We start from the raw sequence: 27,562 nt of genomic DNA on the forward strand, positions 1-27,562 counted from the left end.
AGATATTCTTCCATCCCGGAGGATCGAGGAAGACAGATGAAATCCCTTATGGTCTTCTATTAGACGAGACGATGGCAGATGAACCAGATTAGTCTAAACAAGATAAGCTACCGCCAGATCTGGATTCTGGTCACTGCCAGAGGAAAACCTAGAAAACTGAAGGAGCAATGTACTGGAATGTTGATCTAGAAATGACAACCTTAGGAACTGGAAATGTTCCCTGAGGAGCAATGAAAAGGTATGATATCCTTCCTCAACAGTGGTCCTGCACTGCTCTACCCGTACCAAGGGCAGAGTGGACTTTATAGTCTCTCTCTAGAATGAGGAGGCATGAAAAGCTTGCTTAACCCCTTTAGAACCCAAATAGGGTCGGGAGTCCCCTCCCTCTATGGGACCTCGAAAAAACGGTTTAAATAATATCTCAAACCTCATTGCGATAGGCCCCGGGCCAATGACTCCAAAGGAGAATAAACAAAAAACCTGTATACACCTGAACTAGCTTCCTTCTTTCTGTCTGGAAAACAGGATCAAAAGAAGAAAAACTGCCCTGGAAGGCTGAGATTTGAAGTCTAGTAGGCTACATGGATCCTGTACGTCCCTGAATCAGCGTCTGCAAGGATCGATAGTCAGTCCCCAAAGTGATCCAAGATAGGACCTGGAACTTCTTGGCCTTATACCAGGACTGAGTCGGCTTCCAAAACACTTGGAATGCTCAGGCTTAGCGGAGATCTTACGCTGGTGCAGTAGCACGAATAAGAGAAAGACAATTGTGTCTTTCCAAATGGTAAAACTGCAGAATAGTGGAAGCCAAATTAAATCTCTCTCTCAAGCGGAAGAAAAGATTAGATTTAAAAGTAATATCTGTGTCACACTTGATCCGCTCATCGCCGTGTCGCCACGGCTCCCGGATCTCCTGTGTCTCTTACGTCACGTTGCCTAGCAATGCGACGCGCTCCTCAGCTCACTCCTCCCTGACGTCAGCCCTCTCTCTGCCTTTAAATCTTGGCGGGAGATCCTACTCGGGGCCAGTTTGTTGTTGCTGACTCCGGTGCTATGTGAATACTATTTTCTGAACCTGAATTTGACCCTTGCCTGTCTGACTATGAATTCTGCTTATCACTCAATCTGTCTCCTGGATATTCAGACCCTAGCCTGCCTGATCTTGCTTCTGCTTTGTCCCACAAACTGACTCCTGGAAATTCTGACCCTTGCCTGCCTGACCTTGCTTTTGCCTAGTCCCTCAAACTGTCGCCTGGATATACTGACCCTTGCCTGCCTGACCTTGCTTTTGCCTTAACCCTAGCAAACCTGATTAAAGAGACAATTATATTTTGTTTGCTGCAAAAACCTGTTTAAAAGGGAGATTATCATCATTTGTTATCTGCAAACCTGCTTAAAGGGACATTTATATTTTGTTTGCTGCAAAACCTGATTAAAGGGACATTATCATTTGTTTGCTGCAAAACCTGCTTAAAGGGACATTATCTTTTGTTTACTTCAATCCTGCTTAAAGGGACATTATCATTTGTTTGCTTTAAACCTGCTTAAAGGGACATTATCATTTGTTTGCTTTAAACCTGCTTAAAGGGACATTATCATTTGTTTGCTGCAAACCTGCTTAAAGGAACTTAATCATTTATTGGTTGTTAACCTGCTTAAAGGTACATTTATCATTTATTGGATACAAACCTGTTTAAAGGGTCATTTATCATTTGTTTGTTGCAAACCTGCTTAAAGGAACATTTATCATTTTATCTTTCTACTACTTAAAGTTCGCAATCTCTTGTGTATCAATTCAGACCTCAAGAAATTATACAGAGATTCTACTTCTTTTGTGAATTCATTGTATCCTACTTATTTTGTTTCCTGAGTGGGTCACGTCCTGGATATTTCTCAGTGTGCTAGCGTGTGTTTTACTTTTCACACTAGCAGTTGGGTTGAATCCTGGGCTGATCCTTTACGGCTGACAATCTGACAGAGCAATTCAAGTCCTGAACAGAAAAAAAAAAAAAAACTGAAACCCATGATAAAAGAATAATAAGCTCCAAGACCTTAATTCTTTCTCGAAAATATCGAGGGAACCATCACCTCGAATCAAGACAGAGATGCTCCAATAGGAAAGTATCAAGAAACTGTGACAACCATAAGTCTTCAGTACATAAATATCCCTTGTGACAAAACATCTTCATAAAAAACAGTTTCCTCTTATAACCAAGAGCTCTAAGAATAAACTATCCTTAAATGGAATAGTAAAGTTATAGGCAAGCACACAAAAAGAGTTAGCCAAGTAAGGGTGGGCAAAAACACAACCCTCTTATAGAGCCCACTGGGATTTTAAAAGAAGAAATAGATGAAAGGGAAGAGGATCTCCATACTTCCCCAACTGCCTGATCAAATTTGCCATCTGATTTAGTGTTGAGATTCGACAGGTAGATCAGTACTAGACATCTCTAATATCGTCAAAACCTCTCTCAGAAGCAAGCGCAGGTGTGCAACTCTAAATCTAAAGGCAAAATCCTCCTCTGCCGGAGGAATAGAAGCAGCAGGCTCCGACCCATAAGGTCCGTACTCTGAAGCCTCAGAGAGAACCGCACCCTCAGATAACTGATTGGATACAACCGCCAATTTACATGAAGCTCCCTGGGCCGGAGTGCATGGATTACTTCTATGTTTGCGCGTAGCAGTACGAGGCAAAGCAGCTAAGGCAACAGACATCGCCATACGGAACTGCGCAGTAACGTCTGGTGCAAAAAGCCCCCCTCCAGATGGAGGACTAGTGGTGTAAGGGGAAGCTGCATGTGTAGGATCAGATGACTGTAGGGGACACACCTCACGGGACGAAGAGTCCTCAGAGGCGGAAGGCTCAGTGGCATCTAACATCTCAACATTGGTTGATGAAAACACCCTGTTGTGGCATATGGAACATAACTGAGAGGGCTTGACTACCCGGGCCTCCTCACAATATACACAGGTATCAAATTCTGTCATAGAGGGATCATCCTCTAAAAAATAAGAATCCTCCATGAGTAGGTAACCATATTTAAATCAAAGAAAAAACAACTGGCATCTATACCCCCAATGGCTGGGGCACTCACCACCTCCTATGACCCAGACAGTATAGAGAAAACTCGCTCCTCTCCGTAGTCACTCGGTCAGGAAAAGGAAACCGTGACAACTCGCGGTCACATGGTGCACAATGCAGGACCACGCCTGCTAAAGGAAAAGCGAGCCAAGCTTAATAAAACTGCGCAGCTCTCAAAGTAAAAGAGCAACCTGTACGTTCTATATCAGCCTATGAGCCCAAAACATCTCCCACATATAAGCAGCATAAATCACATAAACAAATATGATTAACAACCCACTGTTCAACAATCCCCCTCAGGAGATATTAATCCTTGATTCCATAAAGATAAAAGGAGTCCCACTGTGACCCTGTCTTCTAGCGTTACATATGTGTAAAAAATGAAACGATCTAACCGGAATCTATGCCGTGGAACAGAAACACGGTCCTTCAAGTGTGACAGACTGTAGCATCGCTTCTGACATGGACTTGAGAGATAAAAAGCAGGCAGTGAAACTCATCAACACTGATTGCTTAGGAGCTGTTAATACGAGTCTGGATGGTTTCGCAGAAAGACTCTCCCTGCATCTCCAGACTAACTTTCATCAATGCTCTCACTGAGAGGCTGACAAGACTACTTAAAACTCCAGTCCCATTTCAAAGGGTAGATACCCTTCATAAGGAACTACTCTGAATCTGACACTTCTCTGCCAACCTCCTGTGACGAAAGGCAAAGAATGACTGGGGTATGAGGGAAGTGGGGGAGGTATTTAAGCCTTTGGCTGGGGTGTCTGCCTCCTCCTGTTGGCCAGGTTCAGTATTTCCATAAGTAAGGAATGCAGCTGTGGACCCTCCCTGTATTAAGAAGGAAATGGGCAATTTTTTACTGTGATCCCTGTCCAATCAGTATTGACTTGCTGATTAAACACGGGAGAGTGCTCACACTGACAGGCTTCTTCTTACAATACTGACTGACAGCTAGTGGAAAAACTGTTATTCTATAGCAAACGGCATACCAGCTCTGCTAGTGTGTCAGTCAAGTGAAGAGAGGATGATCTAGCATCATGCTGCTTATTTACCTCAGAAGCAAACAGTGTAACATGTATACAAATGTTTTATTAAACTATAATTTAAACAGATCGTTATCTGATCTGGGATGACGCTTTGTATGTTCCGTTAACAAGTTCCTACGATCCTTGTGTCTGAAAAACTGTGATTTATAACTTCTACTATAAGTCATTAGGCAGATGCTGTGTTTACTTTTTGATGTGTGAAACACGGAAAGCCCAGACTTTGCAAGAGGGGTCAAGTGGAGGTGGGAACTGTAAATATAGGTGAGGGAATGCAGTATAAATGTAGGAACTAGGGCTGCAGGATTAATCGCGGATGCGGTTTTAAACCGCGATTAATCGCTGCAGTTTTAAAACCGCGAGAGTATGCGATTTTAGCCCTGCTACCTTTGATATCACATATGACATACAGGAGGGCCGCCGACTTGCCGTACCCACCTTGCGACATTGAGCCAACTTACCGGGGAGCGCTGTGGCTTATGCGGGTTACAGGGAGGAGGGTGCGCTGGGACTTATGTGGGTTGGGGGCTGATGGTGGTAACAGGTGGTGTTTATGTTAAAGGGGGTGCTTATTAGGGGGTTACAGTGGCAGCTGATGAGACTTATGTAGGTTACAGAGGGGGGCTTATGGGGGTTACAGGGGGAGGTGGGGGTTACTAAAGGCTGTGGAGGTGGGGGAGGTTGATAACAGAAGTAGATGTTTTAAAATTTGTATGTGCTATCTGAATAATGTGAAAAAAATCTGGGTTTCATGTTCCTTTAAAAAATATAGGGCGATGCAAATAAATGGTATCTAAAAAGAACAAGCGCCAAGTTATGTATTTAGGATAAAAAAACAAATAAAAAAACAAACAAATATAGGATACCGATTTTATCACATTTTACTACCAGAAACACAAGAGTAACAAAATTTGGGAATAATTATTTTTGATAATTTAACGGTAGTTAAGCAGCACTACACTAATGCTGCAGGAAAAGTCAGCAAGACAGTAGGTTCTATATGGAGAGGTGTTAGCAGCAGAAAAAGTGAGGTTTTTATGCCACTTTATATATCACAAGACAGGCCTTACCGTATATATTGTATACTATTTATTACCTTAACATATATGGTTTATGGGAGAGAAATGCTTTTTCTGTAATAAATGAGGAAGTGAGCAAGTTTAACCCTTTCATTGATAAGCCATATCATAACCCTGTGCTGCAAGTCTTTTGCACTCATATTTAAACTTGGATTTCAGTCCTACATAATTTATTTCACAATCAACTAAAAATAACTGGGAAATCTTTGGCCTAGATTTACAGTTGGGCGGTAGCCGTCAAAACCAGCGTTAGAGGCTCCTAACACTGGTTTTTACCGCCCTCTGGTATTTGGAGCCAGTCATTAAAGGGTCTAACGCTCACTTTCCAGCCGCGACTTTTCCATACCGCAGATCCCCTTACGTCAATTGCGTATCCTATCTTTTCAATGGGATCTTTCTAACGCCGGTATTTAGAGTCGTGGCTGAAGTGAGCGTTAGAAATCTAACGACAAAACTCCAGCCGCAGAAAAAAGTCAGTAGTTAAGAGCTTTCTGGGCTAACGCCGGTTTATAAAGCTCTTAACTATTGTGCTCTAAAGTACACTAACACCCATAAACTACCTATGTACCCCTAAACCGAGGTCCTCCCACATCGCCGCCACTCTATTAAAAATTTTTAACCCCTAATCTGCCGACCGCACGCCGCTGCCACCTACGTTATCCCTATGAACCCCTAATCTGCTGCCCCTAACACCGCCGACCCCTATATTATATTTATTAACCCCTAATCTGCCCCCCTCACCGTCGCCTCCACCTGCCTACACTTATTAACCCCTAATCTGCCGAGCGGACCGCACCGCTACTATAATAAAGTTATTAACCCCTAATCCGCCTCACTCCCGCCTCAATAACCCTATAATAAATAGTATTAACCCCTAATCTGCCCTCCCTAACATCGCCGACACCTAACTTCAAGTATTAACCCCTAATCTGCCGATCGGAGCTCACCGCTACTCTAATAAATTTTTTAACCCCTAAAGCTAATTCTAACCCTAACCCTAACACCCCCCTAAGTTAAATATAGTTTTTATCTAACGAAATAAATTAACTCTTATTAAATAAATTATTCCTATTTAAAGCTAAATACTTACCTGTAAAATAAACCCTAATATAGCTACAATATAAATTATAATTATATTATAGCTATTTTAGGATTAATATTTATTTTACAGGCAACTTTGTATTTATTTTAACCAGGTACAATAGCTATTAAATAGTTAATAACTATTTAATAGCTAAAATAGTTAAAATAATTACAAAATTACCTGTAAAATAAATCCTAACCTAAGTTACAATTAAACCTAACACTACACTATCAAATAAATTAAATAAACTACCTACAATTAAACCTAACACTACACTATCAATAAATAAATTAAATACAATTCCTACAAATAAATACAATTAAATAAACTAACTAAAGTACAAAAAATAAAAAAGAACTAAGTTACAAAAAATAAAAAAATATTTACAAACATTAGAAAAAAATTACAACAATTTTAAACTAATTACACCTACTCTAAGCCCCCTAATAAAATAACAAAGACCCCCAAAATAAAAAAATGCCCTACCCTATTCTAAATTACAAAAGTTCAAAGCTCTTTTACCTTACCAGCCCTGAAAAGGGCCCTTTGCGCGGCATGCCCCAAAGAATTCAGCTCTTTAGCCTGTAAAATAAAACATACAATACCCCCCCCAACATTACAACCCACCACCCACATACCCCTAATCTAACCCAAACCCCCTTAAATAAACCTAACACTAAGCCCCTGAAGATCTTCCTACCTTGTCTTCACCATGCCAGGCATCACCGATCGTTCCAGGCTCCAAAATCTTCATCCAAGCCCAAGCAGGGGCTGGCGATCCATAATCCGGAGGCTGAAGAGGTCCAGAAGAGGCTCCAAAGTCTTCATCCTATCCGGGAAGAAGAGGCGATCCGGACCGGCAACCATCTTGATCCAAGCGGCATCTTCTATCTTCATCCGATGACGACCGGCTCCATCTTGAAGAGCTCCACCGCGGACCCATCTTCTTCTTCCGACGACTTCCCGATGAATGACGGTTCCTTTAAGGGACGTCATCCAAGATGGCGTCCCTCGAATTCCGATTGGCTGATAGGATTCTATCAGCCAATCGGAATTAAGGTAGGAAAATTCTGGTTGGCTGATGGAATCAGCCAATCAGAATCAAGTTCAATCCGATTGGCTGATCCGATCAGCCAATCAGATTGAGCTCGCATTCTATTGGCTGATCAGAACAGCCAATAGAATGCGAGCTCAATCTGATTGGCTGATTGAATCAGCCAATCGGATTGAACTTGATTCTGATTGGCTGATTCCATCAGCCAAACAGAATTTTCCTACCTTAATTCCGATTGGCTGATAGAATCCTATCAGCCAATCGGAATTCGAGGGACGCCATCTTGGATGACGTCCCTTAAAGGAACCGTCATTCATCGGGAAGTCGTCGGAAGAAGAAGATGGGTCCGCGGTGGAGCTCTTCAAGATGGAGCCAGTCGTCATCGGATGAAGATAGAAGATGCCGCTTGGATCAAGATGGTTGCCGGTCCGGATCGCCTCTTCTTCCCGGATAGGATGAAGACTTTGGAGCCTCTTCTGGACCTCTTCAGCCGCCGGATTATGGATCGCCAGCCCCTGCTTGGGCTTGGATGAAGATTTCGGAGCCTGGAACGATCGGTGATACCTGGCATGGTGAAGACAAGGTAGGAAGATCTTCAGGGGCTTAGTGTTAGGTTTATTTAAGGGGGGTTTGGGTTAGATTAGGGGTATGTGGGTGGTGGGTTGTAATGTTGGAGGGGGGTATTGTATGTTTTTTTTTACAGGCAAAAGAGCTGAATTCTTTGGGGCATGCCCCGCAAAGGGCCCTTTTAAGGGCTGGTAAGGTAAAAGAGCTTTGAACTTTTGTAATTTAGAATAGGGTAGGGCATTTTTTTATTTTGGGGGTCTTTGTTATTTTATTAGGGGCTTAGAGTAGGTGTAATTAGTTTAAAATTGTTGTAATTTTTTTCTAATGTTTGTAAATATTTTTTTATTTTTTGTAACTTAGTTCTTTTTTATTTTTTGTACTTTAGTTAGTTTATTTAATTGTATTTATTTGTAGGAATTGTATTTAATTTATTTATTGATAGTGTAGTGTTAGGTTTAATTGTAGATAATTGTAGGTAGTTTATTTAATTTATTTATTGATAGTGTAGTGTTAGGTTTAATTGTAGATAATTGTAGGTAGTTTATTTAATTTATTTATTGATAGTGTAGTTTTAGGTTTAATTGTAACTTAGGTTAGGATTTATTTTACAGGTAATTTTGTAATTATTTTAACTAGGTAACTATTAAATAGTTAACTATTTAATAGCTATTGTACCTGGTTAAAATAATTACAAAGTTGCCTGTAAAATAAATATTAATCCTAAAATAGCTACAATATAATTATAATTTATATTGTAGCTATATTAGGGTTTATTTTACAGGTAAGTATTTAGATTTAAATAGGAATAATTTATTTAATAAGAGTTAATTTATTTCGTTAGATAAAAATTATATTTAACTTAGGGGGGTGTTAGTGTTAGACTTAGCTTTAGGGGTTAATACATTTATTATAGTAGCGGTGAGCTCCGATCGGCAGATTAGGGGTTAATTGTTGTAGGTAGCTGGGGGCGACGTTGTGGGGGGCAGATTAGGGGTTAATAAATATAATATAGGGGTCGGCGGTGTTAGGGGCAGCAGATTAGGGGTACATAGGGATAATGTAGGTAGCGGCGGTATACGGAGCGGTAGATTAGGGGTTAAAAAAAATATGCAGGTGTCAGCGATAGCGGGGGCGGCAGATTAGGGGTTAATAAGTGTAAGGTTAGGGGTGTTTAGACTCGGGGTACATGTTAGAGTGTTAGGTGCAGACGTAGGAAGTGTTTCCCCATTGAAAACAATGGGGCTGCGTTAAGAGCTGAACGCTGCTTTTTTGCAGGTGTTAGGTTTTTTTTCAGCTCAAAATGCCCCATTGTTTTCTATGGGGATATCGTGCACGAGCACGTTTTTGAAGCTGGCCGCGTCCGTAAGCACCGCTGGTATCTAGAGTTGCAGTGGCGTTAAATTATGCTCTACGCTCCCTTTTTGGAGCCTAACGCACTGAAAACCCAGCCCTTCTGTGAACTCTAAATACCAGCGGTATTTAAAAGGTGCGGGAGAAAAAAAACACGCGTAGCTAACGCACCCCTTTGGCTGCCAAACTCTAAATCTAGCCGTTTGTGTTTTACATGGGGGGGTTGATAGTGGCTCTAAAAGTGACTCCTTCCCCCTTAATAAAAACCTTCCTGTGCTTAGTGGGGCAGATGATCTGTATCCCTCACAAACACATCACACATGTGCACTCACCTGTACGGATATTGTCACTGATTTCCTGCTTCACAGGTTCCCACTGACTCTTTACATACAGAACATTTGTTTGTTCAGCATTAAGTGTAACTTCAGTCTTAACATCACCTGCATAGATCATATAAATATATTCACATTTTAGCTTTTTAGAACTGTGCAATGAAGTTGTAATATCAGACACACACACTCACCTGTGACCTTGGTCCCTCAGACACATCACACATGTGCACTCACCTGTACTGATATTGTCACTGATTTCCTGCTTCATAGCTTCCAGATGACTATTTGGATACAGATCACTTGTCTGTTCAGCATTAAGAGTGACTTCAGTCTTAACATCATCTGCATAGATCGCATAAATATGGTCACATTTTAGATTTTTATCATTGCACAAGGAAATATATACCTGTGCCCTGGATCCCTCTGACACATCACGCTTGTACACTCACCTATGCCCTAGTCAAAAGACACTAGCTCCCAGGGCAAAATTTCAAGATGTGACCCCCCAATTCTCCCTCCTCCCAAGGATGCATAGACATCTACAGATACATAGGTACCAATCAACATCCACATACAGATAGAAGCATTCATTGACTATTCCCAAATCTCAGGCACAAATCACAGATAGCAAACTATTAGACCCCCATTCAGAGAAACAGATTACACAGACTAACGCACAGACATGCACTACTCCAACCTACATAAAGTACATGCTGATACATTCAATACACTATATTTTTATTCAATACAATATATTTGTGAGACAGATGAATCATATATAGTGTGTGTATATATATATATATATATATATATATATATATATATATATATATATATAAAAAATTCAAAATTCCACGGCGATACGACATCCAATCTGAGTGTGTGTATATGTTAAATGAACACAGTGCTTTTTTTTCTCAAATGTACTTCTAGTTTTGTACAACTGTCATATGTAAGTAATAAACTAGCAAACATGATGTGAAATGTGACATGTGCATACACGTCTGCCTGCCACACATGTGCCAAGTGCCACCATGATGTGAAATGTGACATGTGCATACACGTCTGCCTGCCACACGTGCCAAGTGCCACCATGATGTGAAATGTGACATGTGCATGAACGTCTGCCTGCCACACATGTGCCAAGTGCCACCATGATGTGAAATGTGGCATGTGCATGCACGTCTGCCTGCCACACGTGCCAAGTGCCACCATGATGTGAAATGTGACATGTGCATGCAAGTCTGCCTACCACATATGTGCTATGTATTGCCATGATGTTGAAGTGGCAGTTAACACCTTGTACTTACAAGACATTTATGCGTTTACTGTCCCTTTAAAATGACATCAGTGGCACACAGTGACTGCATGGAAGGAGTGTGAGAGCAGGCATTGTATAAATCATAAAAATGATCAAAATATAGTACCAACTTAAAAATAAAATTGTTTTGGAAACCTATATACAGATTGCAAACAAACATTCTAATCAAACAACTGTTATGTCACTGTAACAGTTACAAATATCGTCCAGAATGTACAATAATAAATCTGCCTTATAATTTAAATTAATGAAAAAATATAATACAAAACAATTGTTGGCTGTCTTTTTGGTTCTTCTATGAAAAATTATAACACACCTAATTACATTTTTCTTCTCCAAACAATGGCTAATCACAGTTACATAATGTGCCTGCTTTGAGGACTGACAGCTTTTGGACCAGTAGGTAAAAACAATGCAAGGTCACAGTATGGCATCTTCACTCCATTAAAATGTTATGTTAAAAATATACAATATTAAAGTGATGGTAAATTTATTGCCCTTTGAAAGTAAATTTTTATTCATAAAGTATTTACAAACTAAATCGCTATTTTTATTTTTTTTTAAATCTAGGGTTTTATAATAAAGTTGTATGGGACTTACTCCGCCCCCGCATTCTTTTCCTTTGCCGACTTAGAAAGCGCAACCACCCGCTCTCTACATCATTATATTGGCATCTTGGGCTTCATTGTTCGTTATGCGCATGCGCATAATTCCATATGCAATAGTATATGCTATCAGTCTGTCAGTGATCCAACATGTAGCGCATGCGCTTACATGACATAGGGCGTGTTGGAATATCAGTGTCGCCGACTGGCCTGGATTTCTATTGGTTAAAAAAAAAAAACGTGACATAGGAAATCAATGGCGGCGGTTGTACAGGTGGAGGATCGTAGGTGAAATTTAAGCTTATAAATGTTAAAAATTTACAAAACATTAAAAATGCTGCGTTTTCATCACTTTATTTTTTTATTCTACCTACGATCGCATGTTTCACTGGGTCTTAGTTTACCATCACTTTAAAATTGTGTGCCAGCTTACCTCTGCAATCACTTAGCACTTTCATTCCCCCCCAGTATATATATATATATATGGAAGGGGGTGAGAGAAAGCGCAAACCAGGGGATCTAAGTGTAGATTAAACACCTGGTAAGCCCCATGTATTTTTTACAAACTACTCACAAGAATTGTGGAATCTCCTCTTTGGAGCTAAACAAGAAGGAATTTTAAATATTAATTAATTTAATTATATCTATGAAACATATCCAAGGATTGCCTGTTTTTTTTAACTTACCCAAAATCCACAAAGATGCCAATAACCCTCCAGGCAGACCAATTCTGTCAGGTATTGGCTCTTTGTGTGATCAATTATCAAAATATATCGATCATTATTTACAACCCCTAGTAGTTTAAACTAGATCATATGTAAGAGATACAGTGGACATAATAAACAAATTAGAAGGGACTATCTGGAAAGAAGATTACATCTGGATTACCTATGACGTATCCTCTCTCTATACTAGTATCCCACATGAGAATGGTCTAGCTAGGGTTAAAGTGGAATGTCAGAAAAGTGAACTTCCGAAAACGCAAATAGATTTTTTAATAGACTCAATGCACTTTATTCTCAATCACAATTATTTTCTATTTGAAGATGTATTTTATAAACAGATACAGGGGACTGCCATGGGGACTATATTTGCACCCTCTTATGCCAATTTATATATGGCAGATTTTGAAGAAAATAATATATGGGCGAATAATCCCCATGGCAGTCATATAATTCATTTTTATAGATACATTGATGATATTGTAATAATCTGGCAAGGCGACAATAACAGTGTGGAAGAATTCACCAAATACATTAATAATAATTATTATAATTTAAAGTTCACATATAATCTATCAAATGTATCAATAGATTTTTTAGATTTAACCTTATTTGTAAATAATGAAAATAACTTAGTGGCAGTAAAAAAACTTTAGGAAATCTACAGAACGCAATGGACTCCTAAATGCGCATAGTGGTCATTTGAAATGTTGGAAAAATAATATCCCGACAGGTCAATATCAACAAATAAAACGAAATTGCACAAAGGAGATGGATTATGAAAGAGAAGCAATTATTCTAACAGCAAAATTTAGTGAAAAAGGCTACACTAATCAACTTTTGTCCAAAGCTAAAGACGAAGTAGATAAAATGGATAGGGACAGTATGATTAAAGAAAGAAAGAAAAACACCAGCACTTTATATACTGATTCAAAACCAACATTTGTAACCAAATATAAGGCACACCACCAGATAAGAGAGATTTAAACAAACACTGGCAAGTGTTATTATTGGATCCAATTTTAAAAATATTTTAGGTCCTTCTCCTGAAGTTCGTTTTAGAAAAAAGAGATATAAAAAAAACACTTGGCACCAACAAAATTAAAAAATAAAACCAAAGAAAATAATATTCATTGGTTTGGAAGTCTTAAAATTAAAGTTGTTGAATGGGTTCCCAATAGATTGATAAGATTGAGGAAACAAACTTATTGGATAAAAACACTAAATAGTCTCCAACCTAATGGTCTCAATGTAGACCTAGACATACAAGCGTTTTTTACTCAATACAAAGTTTTTTGAGTGTAAAAAACCATAAGGGGAAACAATTCATATTGCTATAAACTAATGTTTTTTTATTTTTAACATTCAAACTCTTAATTCCTTTATACAACGATAATTTTAGTATCTAACTAACTACATATTTTATCATGTATAGATTTTAACTTAGTATCATATTTTTACTATATTTTGTTCACATATTTTACATATTATTATTAGTTAATTCGTCATGAAAATATAAATATGTTTATTTAAAAGTGTTATATATATATTTTTATAGTAATATAATTGGGATTCCAATTTACATTTAGGTTGAAATAATTCACATATTCAATGTATATCACTGAGGTAGAATTTGTCTATTCATAATAGCAACAATGATTCTCTTGACACTTGCTGAGCTGTAAAAAAGTTTTTGGGTGCAGTAGAATATTTCCCTATTGATCACTATTTTTTTTTTTTTTGCAGAAACGTTTGGTTTTAAATAACATTGTTTTTAGCCTTGGTGGTAATAACAATGTTTTAATATATATAATAAAAATGTTAACAATAAAGCTTCAATGTTTTTTTTTTAAAATGAATCGTTTTAAAATTTTCAACTGGATTATAAATGGCATAGTATTGTTTTTGCTATTAGCAGGTTCAGTATATCGTGAATCACTCTGTCATCATGTTGTATCATGTTTTTAACATCTGATTGGGCAATTGAAACCCAATCAGAACTTTCCTTTAAGCCATACCTCCACATCCTGTTTAGGGCTTTAAAAACAATGAATGCACAGACACAATCAGATATCTAGGGATCCACCTTTCCCCCAGACAGATGACGCTGTTTGACAAAAACTACAATGTATTGCTACTTAAAGGGACACTCAAGTCAAAATTAAACTTCAAGATTCTGATACAGCATGCAATTTTAAACAACTTTCCAATTTACTTCAATTAACAAAATGTGCAAAGTCTTTTTATATTTACACTTTTTGAGTCACCAACTCCTACTGAGCATGTGCAAGAATTCACAGCATATACGTATATGCATTTGTGATTGGCTGATGGCTTTCACATGATACAGGGGGAGTGGAACTAGACATAATTTTGCAATTTATTTAACAAAAATCTACTACTCATTTGAAGTTCAGACTAAGTGCTATTGCATTGTCTTCTTATCATGCATTTGTTGACTATGCAAATCTACTGTATTGACTGGTCCTTTAACACACAATGCGACCTTAAGACATGGTCGAATAAACCACTGTCCTGGTGGGGAAGGATTCAAGCCATAAAAATGACTACATTGCCCAGAATCTTATACATTTTACAAACTCTTCCACTTCATCTCCCACAATGGTACATAAATAGGATCCAGAAATGCCTTAATACATTTGTATGGGGTAAATGCAGACCAATAATTAATAGGAACATGATGTATAGATCAAATATAAATGGGGGACTGGGTCTACCTAAGATCGAGGAGTATTACCAAGCAGTGACTCTACAAAGAATATTAGATTGGCATAAGACACAAGAACGCAAAGCATGGGTTACATTGGACTCACACATCCTCAAGGCTCCCTTGGTGCACGCCCTATGCTGGGTATCTAAAGATCTCAGACCCCCCTAATGTCGATATCTTGAAATTCATAAACAACTATTTAAAAGCTGGGATCACATAATTGCCACTAAACCACACATTTCCACTTATAGATCCCCTCTCTTCCCAATTGTGTTAAACATAGAAATGGTGGGAGGCTTAGACAAAGGTTTCCAACGACTAACTGAATGGGAATACACCATTCCATTACTCAAATTCACAGAAGCAGGCAAGCTATTAGAGAGAGACAAATTAGCGGGTTTAGCTGATGGTAAATTTACCAAATGGCTAAAATATGCCCAATTACACCACTATATACATACGTCACCATTTAAGTCAGATTTGCTGAGAAAACCTACCGCTTTCGAACAAATGTGCTTTTGTGGCGTTATACCAAGGGGAACGCTCTCCACATCGCGTAAGTTACTCATAAACACTCCCACAGATATTCTACCAACATACACAGCTAAATGGAATATAGACCTCACAGAAAATATAGAAACAGAAAGATGGTATAAAATTTTTAGTTCAGTTAAAAAATCCTCGACTTCCCCAGAGATATCAGAGTTAAATTTTAAAATCCTCCTTCGGTGGTACTTAACCCCATTGAGGTTGGCTAGCATATACCCTAACACGTCCAGTTTGTGTTGGCGAGGTTGCGGGATACACGCTAATTTGATCCATATGTGGTGGCAATGCCCAAGAGTCCGCCCACTATGGGCAGCGGTAGAATCATATTATAAACAAGGTATTGCAACTGATTTTGCATTAACTCCAAACATAGCCCTATTAAATGATTTGCCTAAGATAGCCTGCCGCCTGAAATTGTTAGTCCTACAGGTTGGCCTCAATAGCGCAAGAAAACTAATAGCCCGCCATTGGAAAAAACCTAGCACTCTGAGTAGAGCTATGTGGATAGAGGAAGTGGAGGAGCAATTCTCCTTGGAAAAATATGGCTACCTGTGCCGTAATAAAACAGACACTATACTAAACGCCAGGTTTCTGTGGCAAGAATACTTATGAGAATAACAAAAATCAATAGTAGTTTGGGAGCGCTAGAAGCTAAATGAGAAAGTCTGGAGACTGAAGGACAATTTAGCAAAAATATATTTATTAAAACAATATAAAACAAGTATATAGTTTTTAGAATAGATTGTGGGACGTCTCCCTTTGTAATTTAAGAACAAGTAAAATTTACTGCATAAAAAGAGCACTTTGGTATATTTCTCTAAAAGATTCCACCTAGGTTTTTTCTTTAAATCATTTATCTTTGATTTCCACCTTAATTCTGATTCTGAGTGACCGCAAGAGATTTCTCAGATATTATATCGGTTTCAACTTTTATATTGTTGCTTTGTATCAGAAGGAAGCAATTTACATATCATAGTCCAATATATTGTTGTTTTATACAGTTTAGGTTGTTAACTTTTTGTAGCAATGTCTTTTGGTATGTAATATATATACAAAGTTGGCTGTACTCAGTAAAAATTGATATTTTTTGGTAGGGCTTACCGACTCTTCTGACACATCTGTGTCTGATGGTATCTCGGTCTCTCTTACCGGTTTTTTCTTTGTGTCTCTCCTCCTTGTATGATGTAGGTATCTCCGATGTCGAGAATGAAAACCTAGACCACGCTCCTGCGTGTATGGGTTTTTTCTCTATCGGTTTGAATCGACTTTGGCCCTTAGGTCAGGATCTCGTTTTCCCCAGGCAGCTTCTTGATATAGGTGCATGTCTCAGCGTGTAGATATAATCTTGGACTTGAAATACAAACGGCCGTTTGTTTTTTTGAACTTTCTTTTCCCTCTGTTCCTTTCAATAGGGGATAGGTAAAGTTGTTTGTCCAATAATTAGAAAGCAGGTAACAGCAGGTAACGTCTACGCGTTTCGCCAGCAGGCTTTGTCAACAGAGGGAAAAGAAAGTTCAAAAAAACAAACGGCCGTTTGTATTTCAAGTCCAAGATTATATCTACACGCTGAGACGTGCACCTATATCAAGAAGCTGCCTGGGGAAAACGAGATCCTGACCTAAGGGCCAAAGTCGCTTCAAACCGATAGAGAAAAAACCCATACACCCAGGAGCGTGGTCTAGGTTTTCATTCTTGACATCGGAGATACCTACATCATACAAGGAGGAGAGACACAAAGAAAAAAAACGGTAAGAGAGACCGAGATACCATCAGACACAGATGTGTCAGAAGAGCCGGTAAGCCCTACCAAAAAATATCAATTTTTACTGAGTACAGCCAACTTTGTATATATATTACATACCAAAAGACATTGCTACAAAAAGTTAACAACCTAAACTGTATAAAACAACAATATATTGGACTATGATATGTAAATTGCTTCCTTCTGATACAAAGTAACAATATAAAAGTTGAAACCGATATAATATCTGAGAAATCTCTTGCGGCCACTCAGAATCAGAATTAAGGTGGAAATCAAAGATAAATGATTTAAAGAAAAAACCTAGGTGGAATCTTTTAGAGAAATATACCAAAGTGCTCTTTTTATGCAGTAAATTTTACTTGTTCTTAAATTACAAAGGGAGACGTCCCACAATCTATTCTAAAAACTATATACTTGTTTTATATTGTTTTAATAAATATATTTTTGCTAAATTGTCCTTCAGTCTCCAGACTTTCTCATTTAGCTTCTAGCACTCCCAAACTACTATTGATTTTTGTTATTGTGTATTAATTTAAGGTAATTATAGGGAAAATTACCTGTGAGGGAGCTTTGAGAAAAAATACCTGGCGCTGCTCTTTATATACTTATATCTAACAAGAATACTTATGAGGTCACCCACCACAACTATCATAAATATGCCACATACTTTTCACCTTTAGTTTCTAATCGACCCAAATTACAGATAAAAGATAGCTAGACAGGGACCAGAGGACCTTTTCCAATGATAAGACCATTAACACAGGAGACTGAGAGTGCCGGACCGTTACAACTGGTTTAAACACCTGTTTCAGGTGAGAAAAGTTTGCTAAACATGATCTGATCTAGAACTAGAGGATAAAATTCAAGGCTTTATTTGAAGCAATTAAAAATTAACACACATCAGTGTATGGTGGACAAGAAACAAGATAATCACATCACACACGTACACTCACCTGTGCCCTGTATCCCTCAGGCACATCACACATGTACACTCACCTGTGCCCTGTATCCCTCAGACACATCACACACGTACACTCACCTGTGCCCTGTATCCCTCAGACACATCACACACATACACTCACCTGTGCCCTGTATCCCTCAGACATGTCACACTCACCTGTACCCTGTATCCCTCAGACACATCACATACATACACTCACCTGTGCCCTGTATCCCTCAGACACATCACATACATACACTCACCTGTTGCCTGAATCCCACAGACACATCACACACGTACACTCACCTGTGCCCTGCCTCCCTCAGACACATCACACACATACACTCACCTGTGCCCTGCCTCCCTCAGACACATCACATACATACACTCAACTGTGACCTGAATCCCTCAGACACATCACAATTTCACATTGTTGCAAACACTGCTGCCATAAAGTGCAAAAGACACAAGCACACTCCTGAGCTACAATTAGCCTACCTAGGTATACCCTTCAACAAAGAATACCAAGAGTAAAAAGCAAAATGTGTTTAAAATTGTGTGTTCTATCTGAATCATACAAATTTTAATTTCATATTTACTGTCCCTTCAAAACATCACAAAACATCTGTAACACTGGAGCACAACAAATAAAATTATAAATAATAATCCCATTCATCAGGTCACACAACACATTATTACTCAACTTCTCTTTATATTCTGTAAGCCAACCTAATGTGTTATAAACATTATTCATTTCTGATATTCTGACACCACTAATGATTTTGCTGATCAAAAGACATCATATGTGATGTCACCTGTAAGGTCATAAAATCATTCAGGTACTGGCTAGGGTTTATGTTCAGGATTTCTTCGTTTTTGATCTTTTGTTAACTCATATTAACAAAAACTTGTTTTGTTTCTTTTTTATTGGTCATAGGATTTCTAAGTTTTTTTTTATATTACAGTGATATTTGTATTTGTAAAAGCAGCATACAAGAAAGTGCAGCAATATCATAATCCCATTTTAAGTATAAAAAAATAAATGAATTATATATTAATTATAAAACTAAAGAGTGGGTTAGAATGCGCTGATTACAGGGGTTTCCCCCTCGGAACATTACATTTTTTTTTCATTCCTATGATGTATTAAAGGGACAATCTACACCAGAATTTTGAAATGCTTAAAAAGATAGATATAATCCCTTTATTACCCATTCCCCAGTTTTGCATAACCAACACTGTTATATTAATATGTGTTTTACCTCTGTATGCAGTTTAGCCAATCAGTGCAGATTCCTAAATAACCCCACGGGAGTGAGCACAATGTTATCTATATGACACACATGAACTAGTACTGCCTAACTGTGAAAAACTTTCAAAATGCTCTGAGCTAAGAGGTGGTTTTCAACAGTTTAGAAATCAGTTTGAGCCTACCTAGGTTTAGCTTTTCAAAAATACCACCAAGGAAACAAAGCAAATTTAATGATTAAAGTCAAATGGAAAGTTGTTTAAAATTGCATGCCTTATCTGTATCATGAAAGTTTAATTTTGACTAGACTGTCCCTTTAATAAAAAATAAATTAATTTAAATATTTGTGTCTACTTTTTGCTGGGTGTATTGCTACTTGTGTTGGCATTGGTGCTTAGTAGTCTGAAGCTTTATCTGTGAGCTGCTCTGCTGTATAATGTTAGTTTAAAAGATGCTGCATAATCCCATAACGCATGTTGCTAAAATGCCATAATTCCCAGTAAGGATCAGCTCCCTCCTATGGTATATTTTATATATCAGCCTTTGTGCTCCTTACATAGATTACAAGTGGCACAGTAAATAGCATTTTTCAAAAGAGTTGTTATTCCCGCTAGAATTGTGCTTTTTACATTGGTCGGGTAGCATGCATACTACAAGTTCAAAGTAAATATTTTCTATCACGCGCAACCCAATGCACATTAATCAAAGGGCATATGAAACCGTGATCGCAAAAGCAAAACTCCCCCCATAGACTTCAATGGAGCTGGATTTCTGAAAAAAAAAAAAAAAAAAAAAAAACCACACACCTATACTGCGCTAACATGAATGCATGTAAACTAAAAGTGCTACACCCATGAATTATAATTATTTTACATTACAATCACCTACATTACGAGTTTTGCGTTAGAGGCTGTGCGGTGCTAACAAGCAGTTTTCCCTCACCGCTCACTTACCTGCAGCGCTGGTATTACGAGTTTTCAGAAACCCGTCGTTAAAAGACAAGAAGTGAGCCTTGAGCAAAATTTTGCTCATTACCGCACTCCAATACCAGCGCCGCTTAAGTCAGCATTGAGCTGGTGTAACGTGCTCGTGCACGATTTCCCCATAGGAATACCTAGCTAAACCTAGCTAAAATAAATACAAAAGTACCTGTAAAATAAAACCTAACCTAAGTTACACTATCACCTGACACAACACTATAATTAAATAAATTAACTAAATTAAATACAATTACCTAAATTAAATTAGCTAAAGTACAAAAAAACAACAAACACTAAATTACAGAAAATAATAAACAAATTAGCAATTTAAACTAATTACACCTAATCTAATAGCGCTATTAAAATAACCCCCCCCCCCCCCAAAATAAAACAAAAAAACCCTAGCCTAAACTAAACTACCAATAGCCCTTAAAAGGGCCTTTTGCGGGGCATTGCCTCAAAGTAATCAGCTCGTTTACCTGTAAAAAAAAAAAAAAACAACCCCCCCAACAGTAAAACCCACTACCCATACAACCAACCTCCCAAATAAAATACTATCTAAAAAAACCTAAGCTCCCCATTGCCCTGAAAAGGACATTTGGATGGGTATTGCCCTTAAAAGGGCAGTTAGCTCTATTGCAGGCCCAAACCCTAATCTAAAAAATAAAACCCACCCAATACACCCTTAAAAAAAACCTAACACTAACCCCCTAAAGATCGACTTACCGGGAGACGTCTTCATCCAAGCCGGGCGAAGTGGTCCTCCAGACAGGCAGAAGTCTTCATCCAAGCCGGGCAGAAGTCTTCATCCAGACGGCGCGGAGCGGCTCCATCTCCAAGACATCTGACGACTAAAAATCCTTTTAAGGGTAACACTTTATTTGGTCCTGGTCTGGCAGAGATCATTTCCACGGTTACTGGTGCAAAGGGAGTTTTTTTACTCCAGGATAAGAAGAATAGACCCAAGGGTCGTCAGACTTCTAATTTGTGTTCCTTTCGTAACTTCAAGGGACAGAGATCTTCCTCGTCTTCTAAATCTGACCAGCCCTGGAACAAGAGAAAGCAATCTAGAAAGCTTTCCACTTAGGCTAAGTCAGCATGAAGGCTTGGATTTGTGACACTCCAGATCCTTGGGCAGTGGATTAAACTGCGTAAGGGATTTGTCCTCTCTGGGAGTGATTATCCCAGTTCCTCTAGCAGAACAGGGTAAGGGATTTTATTCAAATCTCTTTGACCTTCCCAAAAAGAAGGGAACTTTTTGACCCATTATAGACTAAAAGTCTCTCAACAAGTTTCTCAAGGTCCCGTCCTTCAAAGTGGAGACTATTCGTTCTATTCTCCCTCTAGTTCAGGAGGGTCAGTTTATGACCACTATAGACCTAAAAAGTGTGTATCTTCATGTGCCTATCCACAGGGAACATTTCAAGTTCCTGAGTTTCACTTTTTTGGATCAATATTTCCAATTTGTAGCCCTGTCTTTCAGCCTCGCCACAGCTCCTCGAATCTTAGGGGCTCTTTTGGCTGTGGACAGATCTCTAGGGATTGCGGTGGCTCCTTACCTGGATGATATCTTGGTCCAGGCGCCATCTTTTCAGTTTGCAAGATCCCATACAGATTCTCTGTTAGCTATTCTCCATTCTCACAGGTGGAAGGTGACTCTAGGAAAAAGTTCCTTGGTGCAAAGTACTAGGGTATTTTTTCTGGGGATAATCTCATACTCAGTATCTATTAAGATTTTTTTGACAGAGGTCACAAAAGTCAAGCTTCTGGAGGCCTGTCGTTCTCTTCAGTCCTCTGTTCGTCCATCAGTAGTTGTATGCATAGATGTAATTAGTCTCATGGTGGCATCCATGGACATTATGAATGCCACCATCTGAGACCTCTACAGATATGTATGTTTAATCAATGTAACTGAGACCACTTGGATCTCTCTCAGAGGATAGTTTTAGACTCTCAGACAAGGTCTCTATCTTGGTGGGTCTCCCAGGACCATTTGGGGTGGACAACTGGGAAGCGGATTATCTCCCTGGAAGTGGATTATCTGAGCAAACAGACCTTTTATCCAGGGGAATGGGCTCTCCATCCGGACATTTTCTTGATTTTAACCCTCTAGCGGGGAGTTCCGGAGCTGGATCTGGCGGCATCTCGTCTAAACGCCAAACTTCCAAGATCCGGAGCAAGATCAGAAGATCCTCAAGCAGCTCTGGTCTACCAGTAACAGGCTTACGAGCCTGAATCAGTCTCAATAACTTTCACAGAACCTTGTCTGGACAAGACTAAATGTTCAATCTCCAAGCAGTCAGATTTTTTTTTGTAACTCCTCCAACTGAACATATCTTTTATTACTAACTTTTATTACTAAGTAATGAATTCCTACTTGACCTGCATGCATAAACATCTCTGTTGGGGTGTCTGTGTCCTTTCGTGTCATTCTAGATGGGCACAACAATATGTGCTTCATTATGAAATAGACTGTGCTGATACATATTAATAAGTGAATACACACTATTAGAGCCACATTGTTTTATGTTTCCACATCGGTAAGTATTTATATAGGCTCTGATTTAAATTGATTTGCCTATAATACAATTGGTTACAAATTTGCCACCTTGTGTGGATTAAATGTTTATTTGCCAATAACGTATAGTATATAAAAAATTAATCTGTTGTCATGTTGATCGACTGGGCTACAAGAGATTTTGATTCTACACATACAATAAGATCATACCTTTCACCGACTTATTTCTTGGCGACTAACGTTTGTGTAATTATAGAATGTGTTTTGTTTCACACAGCAGACATATCTGTCTATTACTACTTTCCTTTGTATTAGCTTATATGGTTATGATACAAGCGTAAATATCTGTTGTCCTTGAACATACTGCCCAGCAAGGCAGTTTATGCATTGCAGTGCCCGCTACAATGAATAACCACCTAATTTACATGTATAGATATTGCTATAAGGGTGTCTGTGTCCATTCGTGTGATTCTAATTGGACAAATCAATACGGGTTTTATTTTGGGATAGACTTTGCCAATCTACACAGTATCTAACTCTGCCACTTTTTAATATGCTTCTAATCTGGCTAATAATCAAATATATTCTGATCCAAATTGGCTTACCTATGATATAATCAGGTTATGAATTTCCCATCATATCTCTCATATTTATACGTCCATCGTGTGTAAAAATATATTCATCTGCTGTCTTGTGGATTGACTAGGCTACATGATAATGTGATCTTATACATACAATTAGGTCATATAATGCACTGACGTTTGTATGATTACAAATGCGATCTGTTTCACTTAGTAGGCATATCTGTCTATTACGATTTTCCTGATATAATACAATCGTAAGTGGGTGCTATCCACATCGGTCCGTTTCAATAGTCAGTGTTGACACTCGTGGCGTAGCAGAAGGTCACGTGATTGGATTAGGTCCAATCAAATTCTGTCTGTATCGTGATAGGTTCCTAATTAGGGTGTGCTGCGACGCATCTCTTTGATTGCTGCTTGATCAGTTATTTCAGCAGGGAGGTGAGTCTGAATCAGGTTCGCCTTTGACAAAGCTGAATTGAGCATCAGGCGTATTACCCGAGTCCCCCTGTCTGGTCTATTTGACTTAAAGGGACATAAAACAAGTTGAGCTAGAGACAAAATATAATAATAATAATAATAATATGTACATTAATTACTTTACCTGCCAATATATATTGCAGTGCCTCGCCATTAACCCTTTCTTTTAAGTTTCTGAATTGTACAGCTCTAACTCCCCCCACACAATTTATTTTATGGCTGTATCTACATCTATTGTTGTTTTGGTAGAATACACAAATGAATAGGGATTATCTGCTGGAGCATGCCTAGAAGCTGTGAACTCAGTTGAAATACAATGCCTGTGTCTAAACACTGATAAGAGGGGTGGAGCACAGTGTCCAGACAGCATACCTATTTTAAGTATTTTTGAAAAATATTTAAAAATTGTTGGGAAGTATTTTAAATCAATTTTTTTATGCAAACTATTTTTACTTAATTAGCCCTTTTAGTATATACAAAGATCTCAACCTTTTTTGTGGCACTTTAACCTCATGTTGGGCTTATTTGTTTTCTGACCTAGGATTTCGGTCTGTGTAACGCTATTTAAATAGTTAAATTGTTGTAAGGACGAAGTCCTCTTTCTAGATAATTTTCCTTTAGCTTTTTTACAGTAGATTCTCATTAAGCATTTGCGTAGTCACTATCTTATTAGTTCATTATGTGCCCTCATAATTAATTGCTAATTCCAGACTTTGGGACTCTAAAGCTACTTAGCGTTTTAATCTAAATCTTATTATGTGTTTTTGTTCATTTTTTTTTTATTCGCAAATTCTATTAAAAGTTATATTTAAAATTTTCCCTGAGAAACCGCCCCCCTCTACATTAAAGTTATATTAGAGTGCTCTGTATGTGCCTCTCTTTCTCTTTTCTGTTAATACTGTTTGCCCAGTAGCCCTTACTGCCCAGTCTATTAAATGAGCAGAACAAAAGGAATGGTATCAGGTAAGAGTAGAGGCTCTGTGTTTGTGTATATCCTCCTTAAAGGGACAGTATACTGTAAAATAGTTTTTCCGTTAATATGTTTCCAATTACTTTTTTTTCAAATGTTTGAGAATTTGCTTTTTAAAGGCATATTTGTGTATATGAATTTAACTGGTTTTGTGTTTTGAAGCCACATCCTAATAAAATGGGCTGAGCTTGTAGATATAATCCGATCTCATTTTTTATCACATTGTGTACATATACATGCTTCTTTATCTTGTATCTGTCCATAAACCAAAGACCAATACTTAGAGAGAACAATGGATAATTAATATTTTATTACCTTATCTCTTCTATACCCCACTGGGAGTGTAATTTCTTCTGCTGGCTGTTTTTACAAAGCTTATCTATAGCTTGGACCTAAGACAAGAAACTTTCAGAATAGGTGGGGATACCACAGGCTAAAATCAACTATTTTAAATGCCAATATAAGGGTAAAGGAAGTACTTGTAAACAATTTAATACACTCCAGCAGGTAAAGTGGATAATTTGGAACAAATTAAAGGGGAGAACATTTTTGAGTAAACTCTCCCTTTAATGAACATTTTTTTGTTGGTGAGAGCTATTAGGGTGACCCAAGATATACAGTTAACTGCAGATCGATTTACTAAACAAGATAAAACATCACATAGTAACTAATTACTCACCTTTGGTAATTGGAAAACTACACACATACAGCTGTTCTCTGTGCTCAATTTGTGTAACAAGTAAAGGTTTCAGGTGAACATATCCTGTATGGGCATAAACCACAGGTTATGTGAGAAAGAGACCACTCAAGTGTCCTATACTAATCATTGCACTTATCAAGTTTCCTCAATAAAATGCAGATTCCCAGGTCCTAAAGTTGAAAATGATTTTAATTTTACTGCAAATCACCCCACTAGCGCTTGTATATAACTCTAGCTCATGTGAATATAAAACATAATATTTTATTTGCAATGAGAAAAGTATAGTTTAACATTTATATTATTGATACTTGAAATATGCCATGGTGTATGTGTTTCTCTTTAAACTAAGTAACAAAACAATTATTGACTGATAACTTTACAAATCCCATTTAAATAAATAAATATTTATGTGTTTTATGAGTTTATTAATAGGGGATGGGGAGTCATTGTAACCACCTGCCAGTGAAAGAGGCATACCACTTCTCTCTTAAAACATTGTAAAGTGGTAAATATCATAAATATATGCAGATGATAAAGTCTCTGTTACAGTCTCTGACTCCCTTATATTATATTTTTAAGTGTACAATATACTGGAAAAAAGGGTAATCTGCCCTTCTTAGTGGTGAAAGTAGTCAGATACTGAACCCCACTACAGCCTCTGCTTCCTGTACCCAGAACTATGATTAAGAGCCTATGACTCTATGCACTCACTGTGTGTTATGACATCACATGCATATGTATGACAGGATCATAATGGGACAGTAGCACAGTGTGTGATGTATAAATGGTGGTGGGACCTCAGCTAGATGAACAAGTAGGAAGCAGTGCAAGGGCAGGTTACAAAGGGCTGCATATCTCATGACATATTTTATTAAGTAACAAATGTCTGTAATAACCAACACAAAGATTTTATATATATTTAGCACAAGCCCAGATTATGTGTCGCTTATGCGTTTTCCTTTTTGTCCCATTCCCTGTAGAGTTATATAAATTATTACCTAGAGACCGGAGGGTCAGGTAATTCTCCATCATCACATTCTTATAAAGCTCTTTTTGTTCTTCAGTTAAACAGCCCCACTCCTCCTCCGAGAAATAAACTGCAACTTCATCAAACTCCATTTGTTCCTTAAAATAAAAAGATATCAGAAACAGGATTTAACTTGTAAAATGTAAACCACGCAGTGTAAACTGACCATGACCAAACCCAGAGCTGGGCCAGATTCCATGAAAAGTTCATATGGTCAGTGTTCTTACTCTCCCTGGAGTTGCGCTATGTGTGTGTTGTGTAAAAGCCGCTCAGCACCACACGTCATGCACAGCAGCAGATAAGTGAAAATATGATTAATGATCTTCACCTCCCCAGTCAGCATTTTTAGATGTCTGAAATCTGGTTCCTTTCAATCTTCATCTTGTTGATCACACGTGAGTCAGCCCAATACTCAAAGAACTGGTTCTGGTCCTTCAGTGATGTGTGTGACACTGAGTAACATACTCACCTTGTCACTCACAGTAACACTGACCTATAACTAGAGAGGAGGGTGTAAATGTTACATATAAAATGTACAGATCTGTGTCTATGTTACACAAACTTCACTGACATAGAAAGCATTCAAGCTAAAGGGACAGTATACACCAATTTTCATATAACTTCATGCAATAGACACTACTATAAAGAAGAATATGTACAGATACTGATCCAAAAATCCAGTATAAAACCTTTAAAACACTTACTTAGAAGTTCCCAGTTTAGCACTGTTGAAAAGGTTAGGCTGGGACACCCACTGAAATGGGCTGGGAAGCAAAAAGAGCAGACACCACCTCCCCTGCATATGAAAAGACCCTTTGCACAAACAGGAG

The 27,562-nt window shown here is 38.2% G+C and overlaps 1 protein-coding gene across 2 annotated transcripts in view; it reads right to left on the reverse strand.

Annotated features, from left to right (window-relative positions):
• Positions 1-27,562, reverse strand: part of LOC128655663 (gastrula zinc finger protein XlCGF17.1-like) — a 45,269-nt gene that overhangs the window by 15,542 nt on the left and 2,165 nt on the right. The window contains exons 2-6 of one of the 2 annotated variants that reach the window (XM_053709245.1): positions 27,061-27,231; positions 26,704-26,830; positions 25,685-25,768; positions 9,832-9,939; positions 9,598-9,705 (exon numbers count right to left, since the gene is read on the reverse strand). In XM_053709245.1, the coding sequence (XP_053565220.1) occupies positions 9,598-9,705; positions 9,832-9,939; positions 25,685-25,768; positions 26,704-26,830; positions 27,061-27,075 (442 nt within the window). In that variant the 5' untranslated portion in view covers positions 27,076-27,231. Of the gene's footprint in view, positions 1-9,597; positions 9,706-9,831; positions 9,940-25,684; positions 25,769-26,703; positions 26,831-27,060; positions 27,283-27,562 lie in introns of those variants that run through there. The other variant, XM_053709246.1, reaches the window with a different exon arrangement.

Source organism: Bombina bombina, chromosome 4, assembly GCF_027579735.1.
Source record: "Bombina bombina isolate aBomBom1 chromosome 4, aBomBom1.pri, whole genome shotgun sequence".
In the NCBI taxonomy this organism is placed as follows: domain Eukaryota; kingdom Metazoa; phylum Chordata; class Amphibia; order Anura; family Bombinatoridae; genus Bombina; species Bombina bombina.